This window comes from Mus musculus, chromosome 18, assembly GCF_000001635.26.
Source record: "Mus musculus strain C57BL/6J chromosome 18, GRCm38.p6 C57BL/6J".
NCBI classification, from domain to species: domain Eukaryota; kingdom Metazoa; phylum Chordata; class Mammalia; order Rodentia; family Muridae; genus Mus; species Mus musculus.
The window spans coordinates 46,552,582-46,576,345 of NC_000084.6; the positions used below are offsets into that span (position 1 = coordinate 46,552,582).

Consider the following 23,764-nt stretch of genomic DNA (forward strand, 5'->3'; position numbering starts at 1 on the left):
AGAGAGAGAGAGAGAGAGAGAGAGAGAGAGAGAGAGAGAGAGAGAGAGAGAGAGAGAGAGAGCAGGCTGAGGCAAGCCAGGGCAGGCAAGCCAATAAAGAACATCCTTTCATGGCCTCTGTATCAGCTCCTGCTTCCTCACCTGTTTGAGTTCCAGTCCTGACTTCCTTGGTGATAAACAACAGTATGGAAATGTAAGCTGAATAAACCCTTTCCTCCCAACTTGCTTCTTGGTCATGATGTTTGTGCAGGAATAGAAACCCTGACTAAGACAGCAAGCAAACCTGATGATCCAAGATGCATCCCCAAAACTCACAATGAGAGGAGAGAGGCCACTTCTGATAGTTGTCAACTGACTCCCTCATGTGTGCGTGCCTTGGTACCACACACACATACATACACCACATGCATAATACATAAGATAACATTTATAACATTAAACTGCATAGACATTTTTCCATTCTTTCTTTTTCACGGGGTCTCTTGTATCGCAGGCTGGTCCTGAACTTGCTTTATAACCAAGGATGACGTTGAAAGTCTTATCCTTCAGCCTCCCCTTCCCGAGTGCTGTTACAGGCATGCAACACCATGTCCATGTGATATTGGGAACTCGGGGCTTTGTACATCAAGACAAGCACACTAGCAACTGAGCTAACCTAGCTAAGGATCCAGGAACTTAGAGGTTCCTGTTATTTGCTAATAAACCTCATGTGTGCCCTCTGACTTGGAACACTCTGCATCTGAAGAGAACAGGAGAAGCGCGATAGGAGGCAAAGGAAATGGTTTTCCAAGACAGCTCTCGCTAATGGCAGACAGGATGGAGGTGTGAAAGAGTGTGGATGTGGGAGCAGTCGTGAAGCCTGTGTGCTTCAAAGGAAAGGAGAGAGCGGCAATCTGTTCTTGTGCTTCCACAAGTTAACCTGTTGGGGTTAAGTTGAGTGACTTTCATGACCCACGATATTAATTCATTGGTTCTTTAAATGATATTTGCCTCAGTTCAAACTCAATGCATTAATTGGCAGTGGGGATGGCCAAACACATTGTGTGTGTGTGTGTGTGTGTGTGTGTGTGTGTGAACAATGTTCTTATCTGGGTATCAATGCTCAAACTACTGGCCAAAATCTAATAACTTTTCACTGGGCCCTCATAAGAAACACCAGGAGGACGGCAACCACATTACCTTTCTCTTGATCGTTGGCTTAATGACCTCAAGTACTTGGCAGCCTTGAAACTTCCTCTTCACCCTTTGAACGACCCTGAGGAAGGTGTAGTCATGTGCTGTGCCAGTGTAATAGGTGACCTGCAACTGTGAAGGGAGGGAAAGGCACAGAAGCCGCAATGACTGCCAAGGTCAATACTCTAGATCCCTCCTCCCAGTAAGACACCAACAGTTTCCTCCACGCCCCATGGCCCCATTCAATCCAAAGCTGGACAAGGGTTAGCCTAGATCAGTGGTGTGGTTTGTTATTCCTTTAACCACATGAAGGTTTCTGTTATTGTTTTTACCTCCAGCTCTGGGACTCAGTTCAGTCTCCTCGCCACAATGAGAATCTTCAAATCAATTTGATCTCTTTTTGCAGAGCCCTCTGTTAGGCAGGGGCAAGGCTTGAGAAGATCTCGTCTACAGATAAACCTTGGGTCTGTTTCTTAGTTACTTTTGGATTACTGTGATAAAAAAACAAAACAAAACAAAACAAACCCCAAAACCAAAAAAACAAAACCACCATGACAAAGGCAATTTGCGGAAGTGTTTGTTTTGGCTTATGGAAGAAAGCGTTCCAGAGGGTTAGGGTTCATGGGGACAAAGTAGAGGCGAGGTGGCTGGAGCAGGAAACTGAGAGCTCACATCTTCAAGCCACAAGCATAAAAGGAGAGAGAGAGAGAGAGAGAGAGAGAGAGAGAGAGAGAGAGAGAGAGAGAGAGAGATCAAACTGGAAATGGTACAAATCTTTAAAACCTTAAAGCCCACTTCCAATGATATACATCCTCCACATCTCCCAAACCTCCTGAACAGTGATGTCAACTAGGGAACAAGTGTTCAATGGCCAAGACATGTTTCAATGGGGGACATGTTTCATTTAAACCAAGCTGTGGAACTTGCTACCAGGAGACAATTGTGCTCTTAGGTTTTGGAACAATGGCCACTACCACCAGCAACCAGGCTCGGAGTTTAGGCTTGCAACCATGGTGAAGAGTGTGCAAAGGCCCAAGGTGGCTCTTACTGAAGACAACAGTAGCATCAAGCCCGGTGCAATCAGGTACAGCTTCAGCCCAAGGCCTTGGGATTTGCAAAGAGAAGTCAAGGCCTGAGGTAAACAGCACTGTCTCGGTCTGAGAAAACCCCAGCAGGAAGTTGTTGGACTGGAAGTTAGGGCAGATGGGGGAGCAAGGAGCTAAGGAGATCCATGACTGTTCTTCCTGCCTACGACCCAACTCCAGGGGAGACAGTCCAACGTCAGCCCATTTCTCAACAAGACACGTTCTCGGGGCTGAGCACCATGAACAACTAAATCAGATAGATTGTAGTCCATCTCCCTAGATGCAAGTGTGCAGAATTGATTCACAAAATGAAGCTGAAGACATCTCACCTGAGCTACTCCTCCCCTGAATGGCTTCAAGGCTGGCACTCCTATACGCCATTTCTTTGCTTTTCTAGTTTATGGCCCAATTTCCCCAATTTGTTAGAAGCATGGAATCCGGCTGAAGCACCATCCTTGCCCCCGACTTTCTCCATGTGCAATGCCCGCACTAACAGCTTCTTCACTGCCAGCAGATCAGGGGACTCCTCTCTCTCCAGTGCAGCTCCATATACTTCACTTGCAAACGAGGCTTAGTATCTTCCCTTTTGTTTTCAATCTGTTCCCTACAAGCTGCAGTGGTTCTCATAGTGGGGGTGTGGGAAGGCATAACCACATTTTTTTCTCTCTTCCCCATCCCACGTTGCAGATTAGTTGTGCTAAATAATGGTAGTGTTGGCAGCATAGATATGCTGTGTGTGTGTGTGTGTGTGTGTGTGTGTATGTTAGTTTGGGGTTTGTGTTTTGTTTGTTAATTTAATATAAATAGTGTCACCCAGAAAGCGGGAACCTTGGTTGAGAAATGCCTGTAGAGAAATGCCTGTAGTAGAATTATTTTCTTGGTTGATGAGTGATGTGGGAGGGCCCAGCCCACTGGGGGCCAGGGCCACCTACCTGGTGGTCCTGGGAGATGTAAGAAAGGTACCCAAACATGAGCCTGGCAAGCCTAAGCAGGGTTTCTCCGTGCTTCTGCTTCCCTTTCTGCCTCCAGGGTTCCGAATTGGATTCCTGCCCTAATGTCTCAGTGTTGGACTGTGATCTCAGAGTTGTAAGATGAAATAAACCCAAGGTGGTTTCAAGTCAGTACTTTACCACAGCAACAGAAAGCCAGCTAAGACAATGTGAACAACCCACAGTCCTCAAGAGTAACTTGTGTGTGTGTGGGGGGGGTGGGGGGGGCCTGGAGAGATGGCTCAGTAGTTAAGAGCACTGACTGCTCTTCCAGAGGTCCTGAGTTCAAATCCCAGCAACCACATGGTAATGGGATCCGATGCAGTCTTCTGGTGTGTCTGAAGACAACTACAGGGTACTCATAAAAATAAATCTTTAGAGAAAAACCCGAGATTCAGCAAGGTTTATGGATAGCTGACTACATGTGTGTACACCCAAAACTCCACTGTGGAATCTTAATCCACAAAGTGTAACCAGATTGGACCTTTGAGAATTGGGGAAAAGGGCTCTGCCCTCGAGAATAGGACTTGTGCTCTGACAAAAGATGCTTTCAGAAACCTGTTTCCTGAGAGGATGCAACAAGAAAATGCCATCTCTGGCCAACTGGTCCTCACTAGACAGCAGGTCTGTTAGTGCCTTGACCTTGGATTTCTCAGGCTTCAGATCTGTTAGCACTCTCTTCTGCACAGACTGTCCAGTCTGAGGAGTTCTGCTGCAGTGGCCAAAGGGCATGGCCCTGCTTCTCTGCAGCTTTCTTAGCCCTGATTCTTGCTTTAATGTTAGTTTTAACACCGTTCTGCTAACCACAGCATTTTAATGATGATTGAGTTAACACTTACAGTTAGCCTTCAGGTCCAAATTGTGTTTATTTAAAAAAAAATATTTGGGGAAGGGGTTGTTTTAAAATAAACTTATTTCTGTGGGAGAAAGAAATAACAAAGGACCAAGTTGGGATTCAAATCTGGGTAGTTTATTTATTTATTTATTTTTAAAGATTTATTATTTATTATGTGTAAGTACACTGTAGCTGTCTTCATATACTCCAGAAGAGGGCGTCAGATCTCATTACGGGTGGTTGTGAGCCACCATGTGGTTGCTGGGATTTGAACTCAGGACCTTTGGAAGAGCAGTTGGTGCTCTTAACTGCTGAGCCATCTCTCCAGCCCTCTGGGTAGTTTTTGATGTTGTAACAGTGTTCCAGGGTGTCGTGGGGTTGATCCATGGCAGGAAGAGTTTATCCAATGACGAGGTGAAGGAACTTAGAAGCACCAGAAGGGCTGGAGAGATGGCTCAGCGGTTAAGAGCATTGTCTGCTCTTTCAGAGATCCTGAGGTCAATTCCCAGCAACCACATAACCATCTACAATGAGATCTAGTGCTCTCTTCTGGCCTGGGTCTGCATGGCAGGCAGAGTGCTGTATGCATAATGAATCTTTTAAAAAAAAATCAGCCAGAAGTCAGAATAGATCTTCAATATCAGTGCATATTATCATTTTTAATTACACACTAATGAAATACTTTTCCTCCTCAGGTGGATCACTCCCAAAGACTTAGTAGTCTAGATACTGTCACATCTGTGTGTCTGTCCAACCTGGAACAGCCTTGGCACTCCCTGGGGGAAACACAACTGGGAAACTGAAAATGGCCAAGCAAAAAGCTGGGAAGGCTTGGGCTTATGGTTTGTTTGTTTGTTTGTTTGTTTGTGGGGGCATGTTGTCAGCTTCTTGTTTTGTTTTTACTTTTTAAAGTTACTGGGGCAGAATGCACATAAGGAAATGTTCTGTTAAGACATTAAAATCATTTTTTTAAGCATATGTTTACATAGCACTGGGTACACACACACAAAAAAATGTATACAATCAGGGCTTTTTCAGAACTTCCTCATTACTCCAAAGCAAACTCTTTAGTTACTGAAAAATTAACATCTTATTTCTCACTCCATCTCTGTGAGTGTGCCTCATATGTGTAATCATGAAATATTTGTCATTTTAAATACAATGTTCATTCGTGTTTTAGCACGAGTCAGAATTTTATTATTTTTAAAGTCTGTATAATATTCCACCGTGTGAAAAGAAGCCTGGTCTTGTGTGACCCTGTTAAGCCCCCTCCCCTTCCGGATGCCTTGTTAACTCAGTTAAACTATACTCTTTCTTTAGGTCATGGGGAATTGTTGGCTCAGACATACCTCTGATCCTGCTACAGCAGCTCCACATGGGTGGCACAGAGTACCCAGGGCATTTCACTGGTACTTGGCAGAATTTCTCAGAATGGTCGGTGTGCATAATTAAAGCTACATATGTGCACATGAACCCAGATCCAAGATGACACCCATGCGCTGGCCTATTTTTGTCATTAGTTATTTTCATGAAGATTTCTTGCTGCTTTCAATACCTACAATTAATTACTCTGCACTTAAAATTTATTTCTTCATCATAAAAAAAAATTGCTGAACTCCAGGTTGCCTGGGACATTACACCATGTTCTCTGACAAGCCCAGGATGGTATTTCTCAGAATACTTTTCCACAGTCTTCACTGGAGATGAGACCAATAGTCAACCATAAAGAATAAAAAGGTTTATTGAAGAAGTGCCATTGAGCATCAGTTCTAGCTTGGCAGGCGTGTGAAGGGTGGGTGGTTCATGTTTTATGAGTACCTGACACTTGAGACATAGAGAGGATTATGGTAGTAATAATAATTAATAATAATAACAATAAACTCAAGGCTAAGTAGTAAGTTACCATGACAAAGAGGATTGAGAAAATGCTATGAAAGCAGTCACCTTCTCTGAGAACCCAACACCAGGTCTGACTGTGGGGCACAGTAGCTTGCAACTATAAAGAAGTAAACAGTGGCCCCTGGGGATTTAGAGAAGGGAGGATTAGGAGACAGGCAAACTAGGGAGAAGGTATTCATGAATTCCTATAAAAATATGTATCTTTTAAAAACCCGAGTAGCAGGGTGTGGCAGTGCCCATCTTTAATCTTAGCACTGTCAGGGTCAGAGGCAGGTGGATCTCCATGAGTTTGAAGCCAATCTCGTCTACATAGCAAATTTCAGGCCAGCCAGGGCTAGATAATGAGACCCTGTACAAAGCCAAACCCAAAGAACCAAGTATAGGCATACATAGTAATTCTTTCCTGTGACTGCAGTAAATATCGATGATGATGCAAATATACAGAAATATCTATCTGTTTGTTGTAAGCATGCGTCATGCCTTCTGCAATGATTACAATTATGTTTCACCTCATAAAAGTTTCAGGCTTTGCTTATTGCTTTCTGGCTTCGGTTTTTCCCATCCTGGGAGAGAGAGGACAAAAGCCTTTAGAGACCCATCAATCCAACCCTTTTATTTCGCAGACAAAGGAGAATAGCTGCCCACTGGCACATTCATCCGCAGGGGCAGAGCTTGGACTGCAAGTCGGTCTTCTGATTCCCAGCAGGCACTTTCCCCTAGCCACAAGCCCTGTCTGTGCTTGTTTAAACCGCTTCAGTCTCAAATGGGTCGAAGTTCTATGAGCGGAAAGGTACAGGTCTGTGTAGGTCCCTGGTTTTGCTTGCGCGCTCCCCCCTCCACCCCCATAGCCCTAGATAAGAAATATTCCCCGAGTTAAACACTGTGTGTAAGGGACATTTCTAAAAGCTAACACGAGAGGTTATTGATTTTAAAGGCAAACAGCTGGCGAGTCACATATTTTTCACAAGCTCTGTGAATTAAAGCCCTGGTCACAGAAGACACCTACAAGATGAGGGCCCATCTCTACAGAGTCCCTCACTATCACACTCTCGAAAGGATTGCTAATTTGTGGTAGGAACTAGTTCCAAATTCCAGCAGAAATAAAACCACACATGGCTGGATTATTTCCAAAAGCCTGACTGTTCTGACATTTTTTCCCCCCGAGACAGTTTCTTTGTGTAGCCCTGGATATGCTGGAACTCACTCTGTAAGCCAGGCTGGCCTATGAACTCAGAGAGATCTTCCTGCCTCTGCCTCCCTAGTGCTGGGACTAACGGTGACCCTGACCCTGACCTCTACTTCTGATCTCCAACTTACTATGTCAGTACTGCACGTGCCCCATTCTGCATGTTTCTGTGTGACAGCACCAGGATGCTTTGTGGTAACTAAAATTCATGAAAGAAGCAGGAAGGGAAGTGGTCAGACCTGTCCTGGCCAGAGCCATTTCCCTCAAGTCTTTTGAGAATTTTCAATATCGTATTTTGCCACATGTGCCTGTTTATGGCTCAACACAAGAAATGAGTTAAGAATATTCATGAACTATGAAAACTTTAAGAAAAGTGTCAGAAGCTCTGACAGTCTTGAGTTTGTCATTCGAAAGTAGCCCAATCCTAGGGCTGCAGAAGTGTACCTTTCTTGTGTGCCACAGATTTCTTGGAAGCAGACTCACGTCTAAGCATTTCTTAGAAACTACTCTCTCAAGTGAAGATGGATCATTTTGTTTACAAAACAGGAGCCGGCCCGGTGTGTGCTCGGTTTCAGGCAATGAACTGTTTCTGCGACACACTTCGTGTCTCTTTCCATATACTTTGTTGCCTCTCAAATACAGACTCCCGGAAAATTCTCTCCACTTGTGTGGAAAAGCCTTGACTTTCTTCCTCTAAGGCATTGATGGTTTGCAGCGCCAAGGGAGTCCGTTCCCGGGGAAGAGGGCTGTTCAGGGGCCGCATGGGTATGACGGAGTTGTACTTGTGCTGCCTGCTCACAGAATTCATCAGGGAAGTGTAGAACTGGAAGTTACACCAGGTGTCTCTTAGGAAGTTCTCAGTCAGTAACAAGATGGTCCAGGCCGACCCATTGACCGCATCGTCTAGATTCTGCAAATGCAGTCTTCCGCACGGCATCTCGGCGAAAACGATCCCCGGCCTGATACCAAAGTCGTTTTGCAGTAGATCCTGGACTCTGAGGGCCTCGTCGGTGTCATCTTCTGCATGAAGTATCACAAATTTGAGGAACTCTTCTTCATCTTGCTCCTCAGGCCCCGCCCCCTTTGCCTCAGGTTGGTCCTGCTCTCCTGTTGGTGGCTCTGATCCACTGCTCTGCTCCACAAAACCACGCAAGCAGGCTTCCTCAGAATTCTTGGAGTCTGACTCATGGCCGTCTTGATCGGCATCCACACTGTCTTTTTTATGCCAAGAAAGGGGGCACTTATCTAGTTTAGACTTCCCAACACCCATGACAGAGTGGTGGGGCAGACGAGGGAGCTTTATTTGAGTATTTTTCTTTTCAATCTGAAAAGGAAAATTTCAAGGCAGAATTTTATTTGTTCAATCAAAGCATTTAAAAGAAAAAAAAAAAACTTTTGTTCAAACTGAAACAAAAAACAATCAACCCCCCCCCAAGAAAAACCCCCAAATCCTCAAAAAGACCATAATATAAAGAAATGGCAGCCAACCAAGGAACCAAACTATCAGACTTTTTTTTGAGCTTCACAAAGGCTGCCAGAGACAAAAGAAATCTTTTGGTAGCAAACACAAATAGGGTGCAAATATCCCAAAGATGAGTGATGGCTGCTCCACTGAGTCAGCACTAAGAGGTCAGAAATGTCAGAAATGGAGAAGAAATTAGGATACGCAAGAGCCTCTTTCTCCAGGCAGTCCCAGGGATGTTAGAGAGCATGCATCCACCCAAGGAAAGGTAACATCTCAGTTTGGATCAGAATCTAAAAACTAAGATCTACAGCTTTCTCCAGTGACGCCAACCAAGAATGATGTAATCTTCACTAATTTTTTTGTGACCTGAAATTCTGGAATTAGAAGAATTAGACCAGCTGAAAAAGAAAGTAATACACATGAATGGAATTTACATAACTTCAGAAGATGCTGGCAACATTGAGTTCAAGGGAGATTCTTCTTTCAAAAGACGGGAAACAGGATAGGTAAATATTGCTTTCATAAAGTCAAGTATAAACTACAGACTCTACTATTTATGCTCAAAGGTTCTAAATAAACTAGATTCAAAAACTGGATTAAAAAATAAACTAGGCTTTTGAACCTCTGCTTCCACACATTCTTGGGGCTGTCTTCCCCTTTCTTAATTAAACTTTCTCTGTTTATATCACTGTCCATATGTATACAGTTACATCCACAGTGACCTGAATAATACAGCTACACACATAATTCAGATTCAGAAGTGGTGACACTGTTAGGAAAAGCACATTGAGAATCTCATTCTAGTGCACACACAGGATAAAAGCCCTCACTACTGCCCCTAGTTAGCGACAGAATCGATGGCCACGGCTGGTCATTCGTGGTCTTTGTACTTTAAGGCTGGGCTTTAAGGTGCTAGTCGTCCAAGAGGCATTCTGAAGTGTCACCCTAAACTGTAGCCCACATACATTGCAAATAATAAAACTAAATGGATTTGCCCATTCGTCACTGTCTAGGGCTCACTGCTGTCTTTTGTGACTGGTGAGGGTCTCATGAGGTCACTGCTCATCATGTGTGTCTGTATGTGTTTAGTTTTGATAACTGTGGAGAAATAGGGCAGAAAGGGTGAATAAGAACTGGTGGACATTGTTTTTAAGTAAGTCTGCTGAGGAACAAAGGGCAGAATTTAGAGAGACTACTGAGGACAAGAAGTATATGTGCAGATATGGAGGGAGAGCATTCTGGGGAGAGAGCCGCAAGCGTACAGGTCCTGAGGCTGTTGGATGCCTGGCATCCGGAGAGCAATGGGAAGTGGAGTATGGGTGGGGCATGAACTGAACTGGGAGCTGAGCAGGAGAGAGCCAGGCGAATACAGAGGGGAAGCCTGTTCTGTCCAGTTTCACAGGATCAGCACTTGCACTAGGACAGAAGAAGAGAGGTAAGTGCAGATGCAAGTATGGCAGTTAGTCTGTCCTAGAAACCCAGCAGAACAAGTGGCTTGACTTGGGATGTGTTTTGAAAACAGAGCTGAAAGGAACTTGTGCTGAGTAGGCTCCAGCAACTCTGTGGTTGGGAGGGAGGTCCACAGCTGAGACGCATATTTTGCATTTATCTTCCTACATACTGTATTTAAAATCTAAAGACCATGTGAGGTCATTAAAGGTAAAAATAAAGACTGGGAAAGGAAGAGCCCCAAGGGCGGCAAAGGAGCCGGAGTCAGAGTGGTGGGGACTTGTGCTGCCCCAGAGCCAAGGGAAGAAATAGTTCAAGAGACTGCTTAACTCTTGAATGCTTAGGATTGGCCAAGGGGGGGGCGGGGATGAGCAGTGAGAAATATGGAGAACATAGAGACGTACCATTGAGACGAGTAGACTTGCCGCAGTGAAGGTACACAGAACGCTACCATTTAGTAGAGTTCAAAAATAAGACAGAAGGAAGCAAACACACACACACACACACACACACACACTAGGGGGGTGGGTAGTTGTGGATATCTGCAGAAGGTCTCTCTTCTTCACTATTCCCAGTAAGATAGGAATGGAGACCTTTCTGCAAATTGTCTCATCTTATTTTGAAATGTAACAGGAGGGGCTGGAGAGATGGCTCAGCAGTTAAGAGCACTGTCTGGGGCTGGTGAGATGGCTCAGTGGGTAAGAGCACCCAACTGTTCTTCCGAAGGTCCAGAGTTCAAATCCCAGCAACCACATGGTGGCTCACAACCATCCGTAACGAGATCTGACTCCCTCTTCTGGAGTGTCTGAAGACAGCTACAATGTACTTCCATACAATACAATACAATAAATAAATAAATAAATTAATTAATTAATTAATTAAAAAAAAAGAGCACTGTCTGCTCTTCTAGAGTTCCTGAGTTCAATGTACTTCCATACAATAAATTAATTAATTAATTAATTAATTAATTAATTAAAAAAAAAAGAGCACTGTCTGCTCTTCTAGAGTTCCTGAGTTCAATTCCCAGAAACCACATGGTGGCTCACAAACCATCTGTACTGAGGATCCGATGCCCTCTTCTGGTGTGTCTGAAAACAGTGACAGTGTTCCCACATACATGAAATAAATAAATCTTTTTTTTTTTTTTTTTTAAAGAATTGTCACAGGAGGTGCAACTGGGGAGAAAGGCCAAGTCTGCATGTCATTATTCCTCTTCAGACCCAAACCTGATGAGCCTCAGGCTCACTATTTTGCCCAGAGTCTGAGTTCGGAAGGCGAGCAGGCCAGAGCAGCAGAGCCTCTCTCTCTCTGCAGAAATCTCCCTGGTGTCCCTCTGGGATGTTCCAGCTGCAAGCTATCAAATCCCACCCATGACTAAAGATGGAAACGTCAATAATATGACCATCCCCTTCTTGCTAACCTTAGTCTCTCCATTCAGCTCTTTGTGACAGTTAATTTCATGTGTTGCATCAACAGACCTTGGTAGCCCAGTGGCTGGGTAAATACCAAACCACAAAGGTGATGAACGTTTACGTGAGTGAACTCTGAGTGAATGGGTTTAGCCTTCATGATGTAGATGGGCCACATCCCATCAGCTGGATGTCCTGAGGAAGGATTCTGCCAGCAGAAGGCAACACAGCCTTTAGACTCAAGAATGTCTCAACTCTTTGTTGTTATTATTATTGTCTGTTGTTGTTATTCTGGGCTGGAGATTGAACCTAGTACTTGCCAGCGGGGCACTTTCCCACTGAGATGTATCCCAAGGCCCAGCAATGCACTCCGAATTCATTTCAGACTGGTTTGCCCTACTTAAACCTCTCAGTCCTGCAAACCAATTCTTTAAAATCTTCTCCCGAGCCTCCGTTCATATCATATTGGTCCTGATGTTCCAGAAGGAACTCTAACACCATCTCCCTTGGAAGGCTGGAGAGGCAGCTTAGCTGATAGAACGCTTACCTTAGAGTTTTCCAACACTAGGTTAAAAGTTAATGCTCATCTTTCAAAAACATTGTCTGACTATCTGAGAAGACATGCCCTCCAATGGTAGGAGTAAAATAATAATAATAATCAGATAAGAGACATAGACACATAAAACTTTCCGTCTGCCTGCATGTTTATCACAGGAGAAGGCTCAACGTTTAAATGAGTACTTTTGAAATGTAATGCATTTAAAATCCTAGTATGGCTGAGCTGGAGAACCTTTTTTTCTTTCATATCTGAACTGCGCCATCTTGTGGTAGAGATATGCACTACAGTTTCTTGTCCAAGTAAGGTTTCACTCTTGTTGTTTACAGATTTTGCTGGAAAGGTAGTCTGCATCTAGACTTGCTGGGTTTGAAGGACATGAAACCAGGAAGGAAAGAAAGACAATTAGGAACCACTGCATTCATGCTTTATGCAGAGCACCAGGGGCTAGGAGCTCACTCAGGAGGGCCGCCTGCAAGAGGGAGTAGCTCAGGGCTGCAAGCACCAGGAAAGCATAATTCTCAGAGTCCTTACAATGTCAAGATCGTTTTGCACTAGATATTTATAGGGTACAAATCTGCACATGGGGGTACGGGTGAACAGTGGTAAGAGAGAAGGGTTGGGCAAATTAAGAGCAGAGAGACTTAAAAGTAATATTCTCTGAGAGTTTGTGGCGCATACAGATCCCATCACTCTACAGGAGGTAGAGGCAGGCAAATCTCTGAGTTTGATGCTAGCCTGGTCTACAGAGTGAGTTCTGGGTTAGCCAAGGCTACATAAAGAAACTCTCTCTTTAGAAAAATAAAAACACAAAACAAAACAAGCAGCAACCAACTAACAAAAAAAAAAAAACCCTATTATGTTCAGAGTCCTGGGGAGATAGCTCAGTAATTATTCTTATTCCTAATGACCAATTATAATATACTTATACTGAACTAATTTTGGGCTTGCTGAGGAGTCGGGTTCACTTCCTGCATCTATGTTGGGTGTTCACAATTGCCTATAACCTCAGCTCTAAAGGATCCAATGCCCTTTTCTGTCTTTTATGGCTCCTGCACTCAAGTGCAAACATCCACACACAAAAACTGCAGTCCAAGGTGGACAGGCTGCATCTCATAGTGTCAGCACAGCATCCCTATGCTACTATTTTTTGAGACATGAAAGGTGCAAAATTGGGAGATTGTGGACTCTTGTTCCATGATTTAGAGAGCAGTTGAGGATAGACAGTATGGGGCAGGGTTAGAGTTCCCACAAGGGAGCCTTGAGAGACCATTGTGTGAAACTGTGAAGACTAACTCAAAATTTCACTGGAGACTCTGAGATGATGGTGATGGCAGAACTGTGGGATGCCTGCCATGGAAATCTGTGGGCACGGAGTGGGGAGGGCCCAAGAGCAAGGCTGTGCTGCCAGTGTCAGGGCTGAAGGCGTGAGGGCTACCCAAGCCTTTCAGAGCCTGGGCAATCAAATCGCGTCAACACCAGCAGCGCCTCCCCTATACCAGACAGCGAGCTGCAGGATTTGGTGTTTGCTCTGCTGGATTTTTGTTTGGCTTTCGTCTGACTATGTCTTACTCTGCTTAGATTCTTCTCTTTTAAAATAAGAATGCTAACTCCGGGAGTGGGGCTGAAAAGAGAGCTCAGAGTTACCACCGCATATTGTTCTTGCTAGCAGGCCTAGGTTCAGTTCCCAGCACTCAAGATGTGTGGTTCATCATCTCCTGTAATTCCAGCTCCAGGGACTCTGACATGTTTGTCTTCCAAGAACACCAGCACTCATGAGAGCGTACCAATATATACATAATTAAAAATAAATCTCAAGGGGCTGGAAAGATGGCTCAGTGGTTAAAAGCACTGACTGCTCTTCCAAAGGTCCTGAGTTCAATTCCCAGCAACCACATGGTGGCTCACAACCATCTGTTATGAGATCTGATGCCTTCTTCTGGTGTGTCTGAAGACAGCTACAGTATATTCATTTTTATATAGAACAAATAAATCTTTAAAAAAAAGATAAATCTCAAAAACACATTTATTTTGTCCTATTATATGTTAGAAATACGTAATTCATTTTTAAAATTTTTATCTGAACTTAAAATTAAGAGGATGTTGACTTTTAAAGTGTAGGAATTGTCAATGACTTTAAAGATCTGATGTCAGACTGAATTCATTTTCTAGTAATAGTTATGAACCTATGGAGACATGGAGAGGTTATGGCTTAAAAATGATGTGTTTAATGTGAAGTTGACAAGAGAGAGGCGAACCTGTGATGGTGAGTGCTAGTTGGCAGCTTTCCTAGGATGAAGAATCACCCAGGAGCCAGGCACTCCAGCGTATCCACCAGGAATCACCTCGTAAATCCTCACAGGGATTACTTTGATTGGTTAATTGTGATGGGAAGGCCTACCTATTGTGGTTAGCACCATTATGGGATCCTGGACTTTATAAAAAGGAGAAAATGAACTGAGAAGCCATCCATCCCTCTCTGCTTCTAGATTGAGGTGTAACCAGCTAGTTCAACTTCCAACTGCTTTGACTTTCCAGTGCTGGGGAAGAAGAGATCCAAGGTTTTCTGCGGATTGGTAGCCAGCCAAGCTGAACTGGCTAGACTCAAGTCCCTGAGAGAAAGACCCCGCCTCAAAAATCAAGGTGGGTGGCCATCCCAAAGGACAACAACATAGGTTGACACCTGACTTCCATGATGCATGTGTATATGTGTGCGTGTTCAACCACACCCATGTGTTCCCACATGTACACATACACCTGTATATACAGAAACAGTAGCAATGCTTTGGTATTAGGAAACACCATAAATATTCCTGCAGCCTGGGAGAGTTGATTAACAATTATGAGAGCGGAAGAAACATGGCTGAAGGCCTATCATGGAGGTTACTGGGTCTTGCTAGGTAGTCCAGCCTGCTCTCCCTCTGCTTCAGTCTCCTAAGCGCTGGAATTCAAGGCATCTGTTACTGCTCCTACCTTAGGAGACCTTTTCAAAGGTCAGTGAGCTCATCTCCTCTTGGGATGACGGTTAGGAAGAGAACTTACTGTTCTTATTTCCAAAAGTCACCCCCGCCTCCAGACCCACAGCACACACAGCTCTGAACGCTGCTCTGTTTGATTTACAAGGGGGCAAGACCTCAAGAAGAAACATCAGTGAGAGAGACCATGGATAGCATTTTCCACAAGAGCCGACCTCTACTATTCTTACTGACCAATATCCCTGGCCCATAATCACCATCAGTAAGTGCAAGATAGATGGATTAATGGACACGTTTATCAATTTTCCCCTCTTTAATCTGCTCTGCCTCTGATACTCTGCTTCTCCATACTCTGCTTCTCTGTTTTTTTTTAAAGATTTATTTATTTATTTATTTATTTATTTATTATATGTAAGTACACTGTAGCTGTCCTCAGACACTCCAGAAGAGGGAGTCAGATCTCGTTACGGATGGTTGTGAGCCACCATGTGGTTGCTGGGATTTGATCTCCTGACCTTCGGAAGAGCAGTCGGGTGCTCTTACCCACTGAGCCATCTCACCAGCCCTCTGCTTCTCTGTTGATGATAGTAATGCACTACCAATTTATCAAGATGAAAACTCTGGAAATCACCCTCACATTCTGCCTGACCCCCCCTCCCCAGAGTGTCTCCCCCTTAATCTTCAATTCTTGCAAATATGTCTCTTAAACTGTTTCAAAATTTTCCTAATTTTTCCATGGTCTTGTCTCTATGTGAGGTAAAGACTAGCATTCTTCCTTACATGATTATAAATCCCATGATCCAGCTGGTCTCATTGACCCCTCATCTCTTCTCTTTTTATGTTATTTTTAGACCAATTTTTCTACCATGGAAAACTGATGCTATTTTTCAGTTGCTTAAAGATCCCCAGATAATAACCTGGGAACCTCCATTTTATTTGAATACTATACCAGCCCTTCATGATCTCATCTCTTTTTTTGTCCATACCATCTCTCCTATTGCATTAGCGTTCAGAGATACAACCCCCAACTCTTGTCAGCCTCTCATATCGTCTGTTCTAGCTTCATTTCTGTTGCTGTGACCAAGTATCCTGACAAAAGGTGAATTAAAAGGAAAAAGGGTTTATTTTGGCTTACAGTTCCAAGTTACAACCTGTCTGTGGTAGTTCGAATGAGAATGGCTCAAACAACTTCATGTATTTGAATGTTTGGGTCCCAGTTGTTGGAACTGTTTGGTAAGGATTAGACCTTGCTAGAGGATGCATGTCCAATGGGGGCGGGCTTGGAGATTTTAAAAGCCCGGACCAGGACCAGTCTTACTTTCTTAGCATGTGCATCAGGATGTAAGCGCTCCACCACTGCTCCAGCACTATGCCTGCCAGCCTGCCTGCTGCTACACTTCTTGCTCTGATGGTTGTGGACTAACCTAATGGACTGTAAGTAAGCCCACAAGCTAATGTTTTCTTTTCTAAATTGCCTTGGTTATGGTGTCTCTGCACAGGAATAGAACAGTACCTAAGACACCATCATTCAGGGAAATCAAGGCAGGAAGTCAAGCAGCAAGTCATATCAGATCCACAGTCAAGAGCAAAGAGACATTAATGCAACCTTGCTTGCTTGCTTGCTTGCTTGCTTGCTTGCTTAGCTCTCAGCTAACACTCTCTAGCTTTATAGAACCGAGGGCCAAAAGTCTAGAAATAGTGCCACTCAGGATGGCTGGGTCTCTCTAGATCAAGACAATCCCCTGTAGACATGCCGACATGCTAATGGGTCAACCCAATTTACACAATTTCTTAAGGTGACAGTTAACTCTAACCAGCACACCATGATGTGTCTTACCTCTGTGTTTTGCCTGGTTAGAATATATATTCTCACTCTCTGCATAGATAGTCTTTTATAGTTCAAGATACTGTTTAGGGGTTGTGTTGTCATAAAGTCTACCATTTCCAGGTTGAGTTGAGTAATACTCCCCTGTGTTCCTGTTCACAGCTCAGCACACTTGTTGTCCTTGCTGACTTGGGAGGTAGCTCCTACTTCATTTTCCCAGACTTCTCCATCACTACAAACAACAGCACCATTTTGACTTGAGGTATTTAGACTTGACACTGCCTCCTCTTTTCCTACATGTCGCTTCTAAGTCTTCACTGAGTCCTGTCAATTCGACCTCCAGATTCCTCTTAAGCTCTTCCACTTTGCCTCTCTACCGCCAAATGCTGACTCTTCAACCTCTACAATCCCTCCCAAATCATCACACTTTCTCTACCGTATTTTCATTTTGGATCAACACCTCTCCCTTAGTAAGTATGTTTCAGTCTGTCCTAATATCTAGCCCGGTCTCCAACCAGCAGCCAGACTGAACTAAACACATATACCCGATCAGGTTAATCCGATCTGCAACCCTAAAGTGGCCCATTGTACTTAGAATCCAAACTTATTAATATGATGAATAATGTCCTATGTGGCTCCTACTGCTCCACCATCATCTCACGTCCCTTTCCTGTATTCCTTCAGTACTTCAGCCTGTGGGTCTTCCTGGGCCCCTTTTACTTATATGGCTGGCTTAGTTTCTTTCTTAGTTTCAGGGGCCTATGAAGACATTTTTATTGGCTGTTTGCAGTATGAACAAAGTGAGTACATTTCCTTATTATAAGAGATCTTGCAACTGGCCATTCAATAGTCTATTAGAGATTATGATGATTAATCTTCACTACCAACAAGGTTTGGATTCATGTAGGAAACACACCTCTGGGCGTATCTAGGGTGTTTCAAGAGAGGTGTAACTGAGGAGGGAACAACCTTCCCAAGTGGGTTGGCAATCCACAAGCTTGGGACTCTGAATGAAAAGAGGAAAAGGAAAATGAAGAAAGTAAGCTGAGCACAGTTCATCTCTCATGGCTTCTTGGCTGTCTGTAGGTGAAATGTGACCAGCTACCCTAGGATTTAGGATCTGGACACTGTGACTTCCTGGCCATGATGGACTGAAGTCCTCCGAACTGTGAGCCAAAATAAACTCTCTTCCCTTAAGTTGCTTTCTGTTGGGTATTTAGGAGCAAACAACTGAAATGCCACAGATGGGTCATAGCATGGCACAGCTATAACCCAAGAATAAGCACGGGCTGCACTGTTCCATGAAATGGTGATATCTTTGTGTATGTGTGTTAGGGTAGGGGAGAGCTGTGGGGTTTCTCTGTGTAGCCTGGGCTGTTTGTAGACTCGACTGGCCTCCAACTCATAGATCAACCTACCTCTGCCTCCCGAGTCCCAGGATTAAAGGCATGCACCACCACTGCCTGGCTAAAACTGTGATACCTTTAAAACATCTGTTGCTAAGCCGGGCATGGTGGCGCACGCCTTTAATCCCAGCACTCAGGAGGCAGAGGCAGGTGGATTTCTGAGTTCGAGGACAGCTTGGTCTACAAAGTGAGTTCCAGGACAGCCAGGGCTATACAGAGAAACCCTGTCTCAAAAAAACAAAAACAAACAAACAAACAAACAAACAAAAAAACAAACCCAAAAAAAACAAAAAACAAACAAACAAAAAAATCTGTTGCTGCTGCTAATGTTAAAATTGTATAGCTATCTTTACCTTGCCTTAAAATTCTTTTTTTTTTTAATTATTTTTAAATAAAAATCAAGCATTTTCCTTGTTTGGAGATGTGTCCTTTTAAATACAAGTTCTCATTTTGTCTTCTAAATATAGAAAATGAAAGAAAAAAGCTACAAATGACACCACATGTCCATAACTTTATAACTGAATTTGGTACCATCTTATTTACCAAGAAGAATAGGCCATGATTTGTCAGGGAGTGGAAGGGAGTTCAATTCCCAGCAACCACGTGGTGGCTCACAACCATCTGTAATGGGATCTGATGCCCTCTTCTGGTGTGTCTGAAGACAGCTACAGTGTACTCACATACATAAAATAAGTAAGTAAAATTTAAAACCAATCACTGCTCTCTGGAGATCACTGCTCTCTGGAAGAGGGCTACAGAGAAGCCAGGATGGAGACAGAGACTATAATCTATGGTTTAGCTTGAGAGGAAGAAGGCAATTAGGTACAGACCTCAGGTTTTGTTTAAGGCTTAAGTGTGGGGACTTAAAAGAAGTTAAGCGTGGCATAGTGGTGCATATGTTTAACCCCAACACTCAGAAGACAGAGGAAGATGAGTCTCTGTGAGTTTGAGGCCAGCCTGGTCTATAGAGTGAATTCCAGGACAGTCCCAGTTTCAAGCAGCAGCAGCAGCAACAATAACAACAGCTGTGGCAGCAACAACCCAACTGAAAGAATAAAGGCAATAAGATTCCTAGGGTTGGCAACATGGCTCAGAGGTGGGTCACATACACAAGGCTCCATCCCAGTGCTAGCAGAAAGTAACAACAGTTCCTGGATTGTGACTTTACATGAATGGCAGCAATTTTTACTGAGCTATGGACAGTTATTAAAAGAGAGCAGAAGAGAGAGGGCTGACTGCGTTGTCTGTAATATTAATAGTTCTGTTTGCATAAATTAAAACATCCCTCAGATTGCTATATGGGCATGTCAAAAGATCTGGATGCATGCTTGCCAACCTAAAAGGAAGCAAAGATAGAGATAACAGTTGAGAAGCTGTTGCCATGGGGACTAATGGTTCCAGGTAGAAATCCTCTTGGGAGAATGTATCTCTAGAAAATGGAGATGATCAAGACCTGGGCTATGGGCTTAATGCTTTTGTGCACTTGGTAAAGATCATCCTTGTGTTATTCAAACGCTAATCTCACTGCCCTCACATCTTGTTTCAATCCGGACATGGCATTATAAAGTTTATGTCTAGAATCTCCTGTTTCAAATTTGTGTAATCAGTTCTTAGCATTAATTCTCTGCCTTATCAATAAATGATGATCACCCAATGATTGGGCAGAAGAGAGAATAGGATGGAAATTTCCACAGGCAAAGGAAAGAGAGAGAGACAGAGACAGAGAAATTCAGATGGGCCATGAGGAGAGGGTCTGAGAAGTCACCATGGGGAAAAAAAAATCTGAAGCCCAAAGATCAATAATAATATCCAAGTATCATGGCTGAGAGGTAGTCAGATTAGCTTCGGTGGTTAATATAAATCAATACTGCCCAGAAAATGAGGTGCAGCTTGAAATAAACCTTGTTTTCTCTGTATGGTTACTGGGACTAGCAAAGTAAAGAAATACAGTCACCGATAATACTTACATTAAAAATAACTCATTTGACACTGGGCTCTGTGGCACCTTACCATTCGGTGATTGAGACGCCTTAGCCTCCAGTGGGTGGGAGCACAGGAGAATTCAGTTAGCTGCAAGTCAAATGAAGACGAAAGATCACTAAGCAGGAGTAGATCTAAGTCGAGAGCTACTGACTGGTCAGGAAAGATGAGAACTGAGAACTGTGGACAGACATCAGATTTCATAAGACTGCCCCTGATGACACCCAGAGCAAGCAAGGGGAAAGGGAGGGGGAGAAAAAAAATAGGAGAAGTAGGAACGGAGGCCCAGAGGCAAGTCTTTCAAAGAGGTTATTTAATACAAAGGAGCCAAGAAATGGCGACGTTTGTCCTGCGGGTATCACTTAAAGGTGGCATTTAACATTATGAAGTTGTTAAATTAATAAGTTAAAAAAAATCCACCAAATGAGGAGCCAATGAGACATGATTGAACCGTATAAACGTGGTTTGTACATCAAGTCTTTGTACATTAAGTCCTCACACAGTAACGCTGACTTTGCCTCAACTCGAACTCATTATTCTACTTGGTATTTATATATTGCATATTCTAATTTATGAATTATATAAATTATATGGAAAATATATAAACGTATGTATATGATGTATAAATGGCACAAAATGGAGTTAATTTTAGTTATGTCCATCACATTATAAGGTGTTAGGTGGAGCATTTTTGTTGTTGTTTGTTTTCTTCTGAAACGGGGTTTCTCTGTGTAGCCCTGGCTGTCCTGGAACTCTGTAGACCACGCTGGCCTCAAACTCAAAGATTCACCTGCTTCGACCTCCTGAGTGCTGGGATTAAAGGTGTGCACCACCACGCCCCACAAAAATGTTAGGTGGAAAAGGATTATATTTTAAAAATACTTTTTAAATGCTTGCTGCTCTAGAAAACTTGAGTGGTCCTAAGTAATGCAACCAGCTCACAGCTGCCAGCCCAAATGACTTTCATTCAAATTAAACCCGGTAAAAACAGAAAGAACAGATCAAATCCACAATACTTCCTGTGAGTCTGGCTGAAGCTGGCAGAGAGCACTTAAAAGACCCTCGCTATCTGCTCATGGTTGTGGGGTGTCTTTCAAAAATGATGTTCCCAGCACTTTGGAAGCTAAGGGAGGAGGATTGGAGTTTGAGGCCAGACTAAGCTATATAGAGGTGAAATACCTCGACTCTCCCTTTCCCGCCTTTCCTCCCCACCGCCCCCCAACTCTCTCTATATATCGAGTTTGCTACTCAAAATGAAACCCAGGACTGGCAAACAGGTGCGCGGATTTCCCCTTTAGAAGGAGGCACTGTTCTGATGGAGAGGCTCCCAGCGTGCCAGGCCGGCACCGCGGACAGACCTGGGCTGCGCGCTCGCTACACCCCAGCCCGCCTGCAACTTGCCTGGGAAGTGGTACTGCTTGACCACGAGGCTCTTCGATCTTCCTCTCGCACTGAGCAAACCCTTGTTGACAAGTAGCTTGCCACAGAAGTCTGAAAGTTAGGATGTGACTGTCGTAGATCTTGTCCCAAGGCCAGTGTGGGTCTGCACGCCACGCCCACTGAGCCCGCGGAGTGGAAGTCCAGGACTGGCCATGGAGCCCGGGCAATGGTCTTTGCCTTTGGAAGTCGTGCTCTGCGTGCTCTGCGGAGCCCTGGGTCTCTGGCAGACTGGGCCACCAACTACAGGGTGGGGATGCACTGTCCCCAGGAGGAAGCAGATGGCCAAGGGCGGAGGAGGGGAAACGCCGTGGGGGAACTGCCACCCAGGCAAATGCTGGCTGGGCTGCCTGGTTTTTGCTTTCTTCCTCTGAAATTTCTGCTTTGTTTTTCCTTTACAATACCTCTCAAATTCCAGACTAAGAGAAACCAGGAAAGGAATTCTGCTTCTGTCTGGTCCTTAAAGTCCAAAAGCCAACTAAACTAACCAACAACAAAAATCAAGTAAAAGTACAAACCTTCCAGATCCCCAAACTTGATTTTTTACTCCAGACTCCAATGCAAGTCATAGCTCAAAAGTCTAGTTGCATCTTCTCTCCCTTTTAATTCTGAGATTTTGGTGATTTTGAGACAGGATCTCACTACGCCGTTCATAATGGAACTCACTTTGTAGGATGAATATAAATAAATAAATAAATAAATAAATAAGAAGAAAGGACGGACATGACTGCTCATGGGTATGGTGAAGGAGAAGGTTTATTGTAGATAAAAGGGAGAGCATAGCCAGAAGCAGAGACATTTAAGAGGGTCCAGAGTGGGCATGACCCTGAGCCATGGGGGATGGGGTCGGGGTGGAGGAACCGGGTGTAACAGCCAAAGAAGGCAACCGGTAAAAGAAAGGGCTGGTAACCAAAATGGGCGGGTTATATAGGGAAAAGCCAATAGGGAAGGGCAGCCTAGTGCCTGGGCTGGAGCATTCCAGGTAGTGGGAGGGGTATGCCAGCCATACCCTGTAACAGGTAGGTACTGAGGAATGCTGGGAGAACCCAGGAGCCAGGTCCGCTTTGATATGTTAACTATGCTCCTCGGTCACGTGCCCCAGGGTTTGCAACTTAGACCAAGCTGGCCTCCAATTTACACAGACCTCCTTGGCTCTAGATGTGCACCACCATACCCAGATAATGCTGACAAGTTTCGCTTGCTGCCAAGGAAAGGAACTACAGATACCAAATGGGGCTTGAAATCTGTGCGGGGTCTCAGGGGCCCACCGCGGAGCTCCAAGGTACTCTCTTCTGCACGCAGCCAACTGAGTGAACCACTGACAGTGGAAGCTTGTAGGTAGCCACTACTCAAACTGCTGCGATGTAATGGTTTATCTTATCTTGAGGCCCCTGGCTGCCTGGAGTTCTTCTTGCCTCTTTCCTCTGTCAGTTCTGCAAATCAGTGCGTGTGCGCGTGCACGGTTGCCTCCCTTTCTCCACTTCTGCCAGAGGAAAATATAAACTACGTATGTGTGCTACTTGTATACAATGACTATCACATCAATCTAACTGTATAAACTGAGATGAGTTTGGGTCAGCATTCTGGTTCTCCGGGCCATTTTGGAAATGTTCAAAGAAAGTTCCTGTTTGCGATGTACCAGGGGAAAACCTCGTCTCTAAACCCCGAGGTGTGACCTGAAATTGTATTGTGGTGACTTGTACAGAGGCATCGCAAACCTTTGCTTTTGTTCCCAGTGCAAAGTTAGCCTTACTGTAGCCGCATGGCCCCAGCTTCCCCCTAATACAGGAACAAGCATTGCTTGGCTTTTATCAATCTTTCTGTCATTTTATTATTTAGAGTAACAGCCAATCTATTTGTGGGGCTGACCATTTATTGAGCTAGGCCATCAAGTAGGAAGGGCTAGATCATCAGAGTCATTACGAAAGGGAAAGGCAGCCCCATCCTTTGTCACTGCATAGACCTCCAGGTGTTCCTCCTATGAGGCAAAGGTGCTGAATGCAGGCAGATAGATGCAAGGTTTACTATCAACTACAAAATTTTCCTCTCTATCAACAAATCTGGCTTCATCTGCCACTTCTCCAAATATTCAAAT

General features: G+C 44.1%; 1 protein-coding gene and 1 pseudogene across 1 annotated transcript; both read right to left on the reverse strand.

Annotated features, from left to right (window-relative positions):
- Positions 1 to 5,649: 5,649 nt before the first annotated feature.
- Positions 5,650 to 21,952, reverse strand: Ticam2 (toll-like receptor adaptor molecule 2). Its single transcript, NM_173394.3, has 3 exons — positions 21,634 to 21,952; positions 20,220 to 20,322; positions 5,650 to 8,491 (listed from the first exon to the last, which is right to left on the reverse strand). The coding sequence occupies exon 3, from the start codon at positions 8,435 to 8,437 to the stop codon at positions 7,739 to 7,741; it is 699 nt and encodes a 232-aa protein (NP_775570.1). The 5' UTR covers positions 8,438 to 8,491; positions 20,220 to 20,322; positions 21,634 to 21,952; the 3' UTR covers positions 5,650 to 7,738.
- On the reverse strand, positions 23,251 to 23,764 carry Gm18606 (predicted gene, 18606; annotated as a pseudogene).

Excerpts from the sequence above, each read along its gene's own strand:
- Ticam2 (NM_173394.3), bottom strand. The coding sequence starts at position 8,437 with ATGGGTGTTGGGAAGTCTAAACTAGATAAGTGCCCCCTTTCTTGGCAT.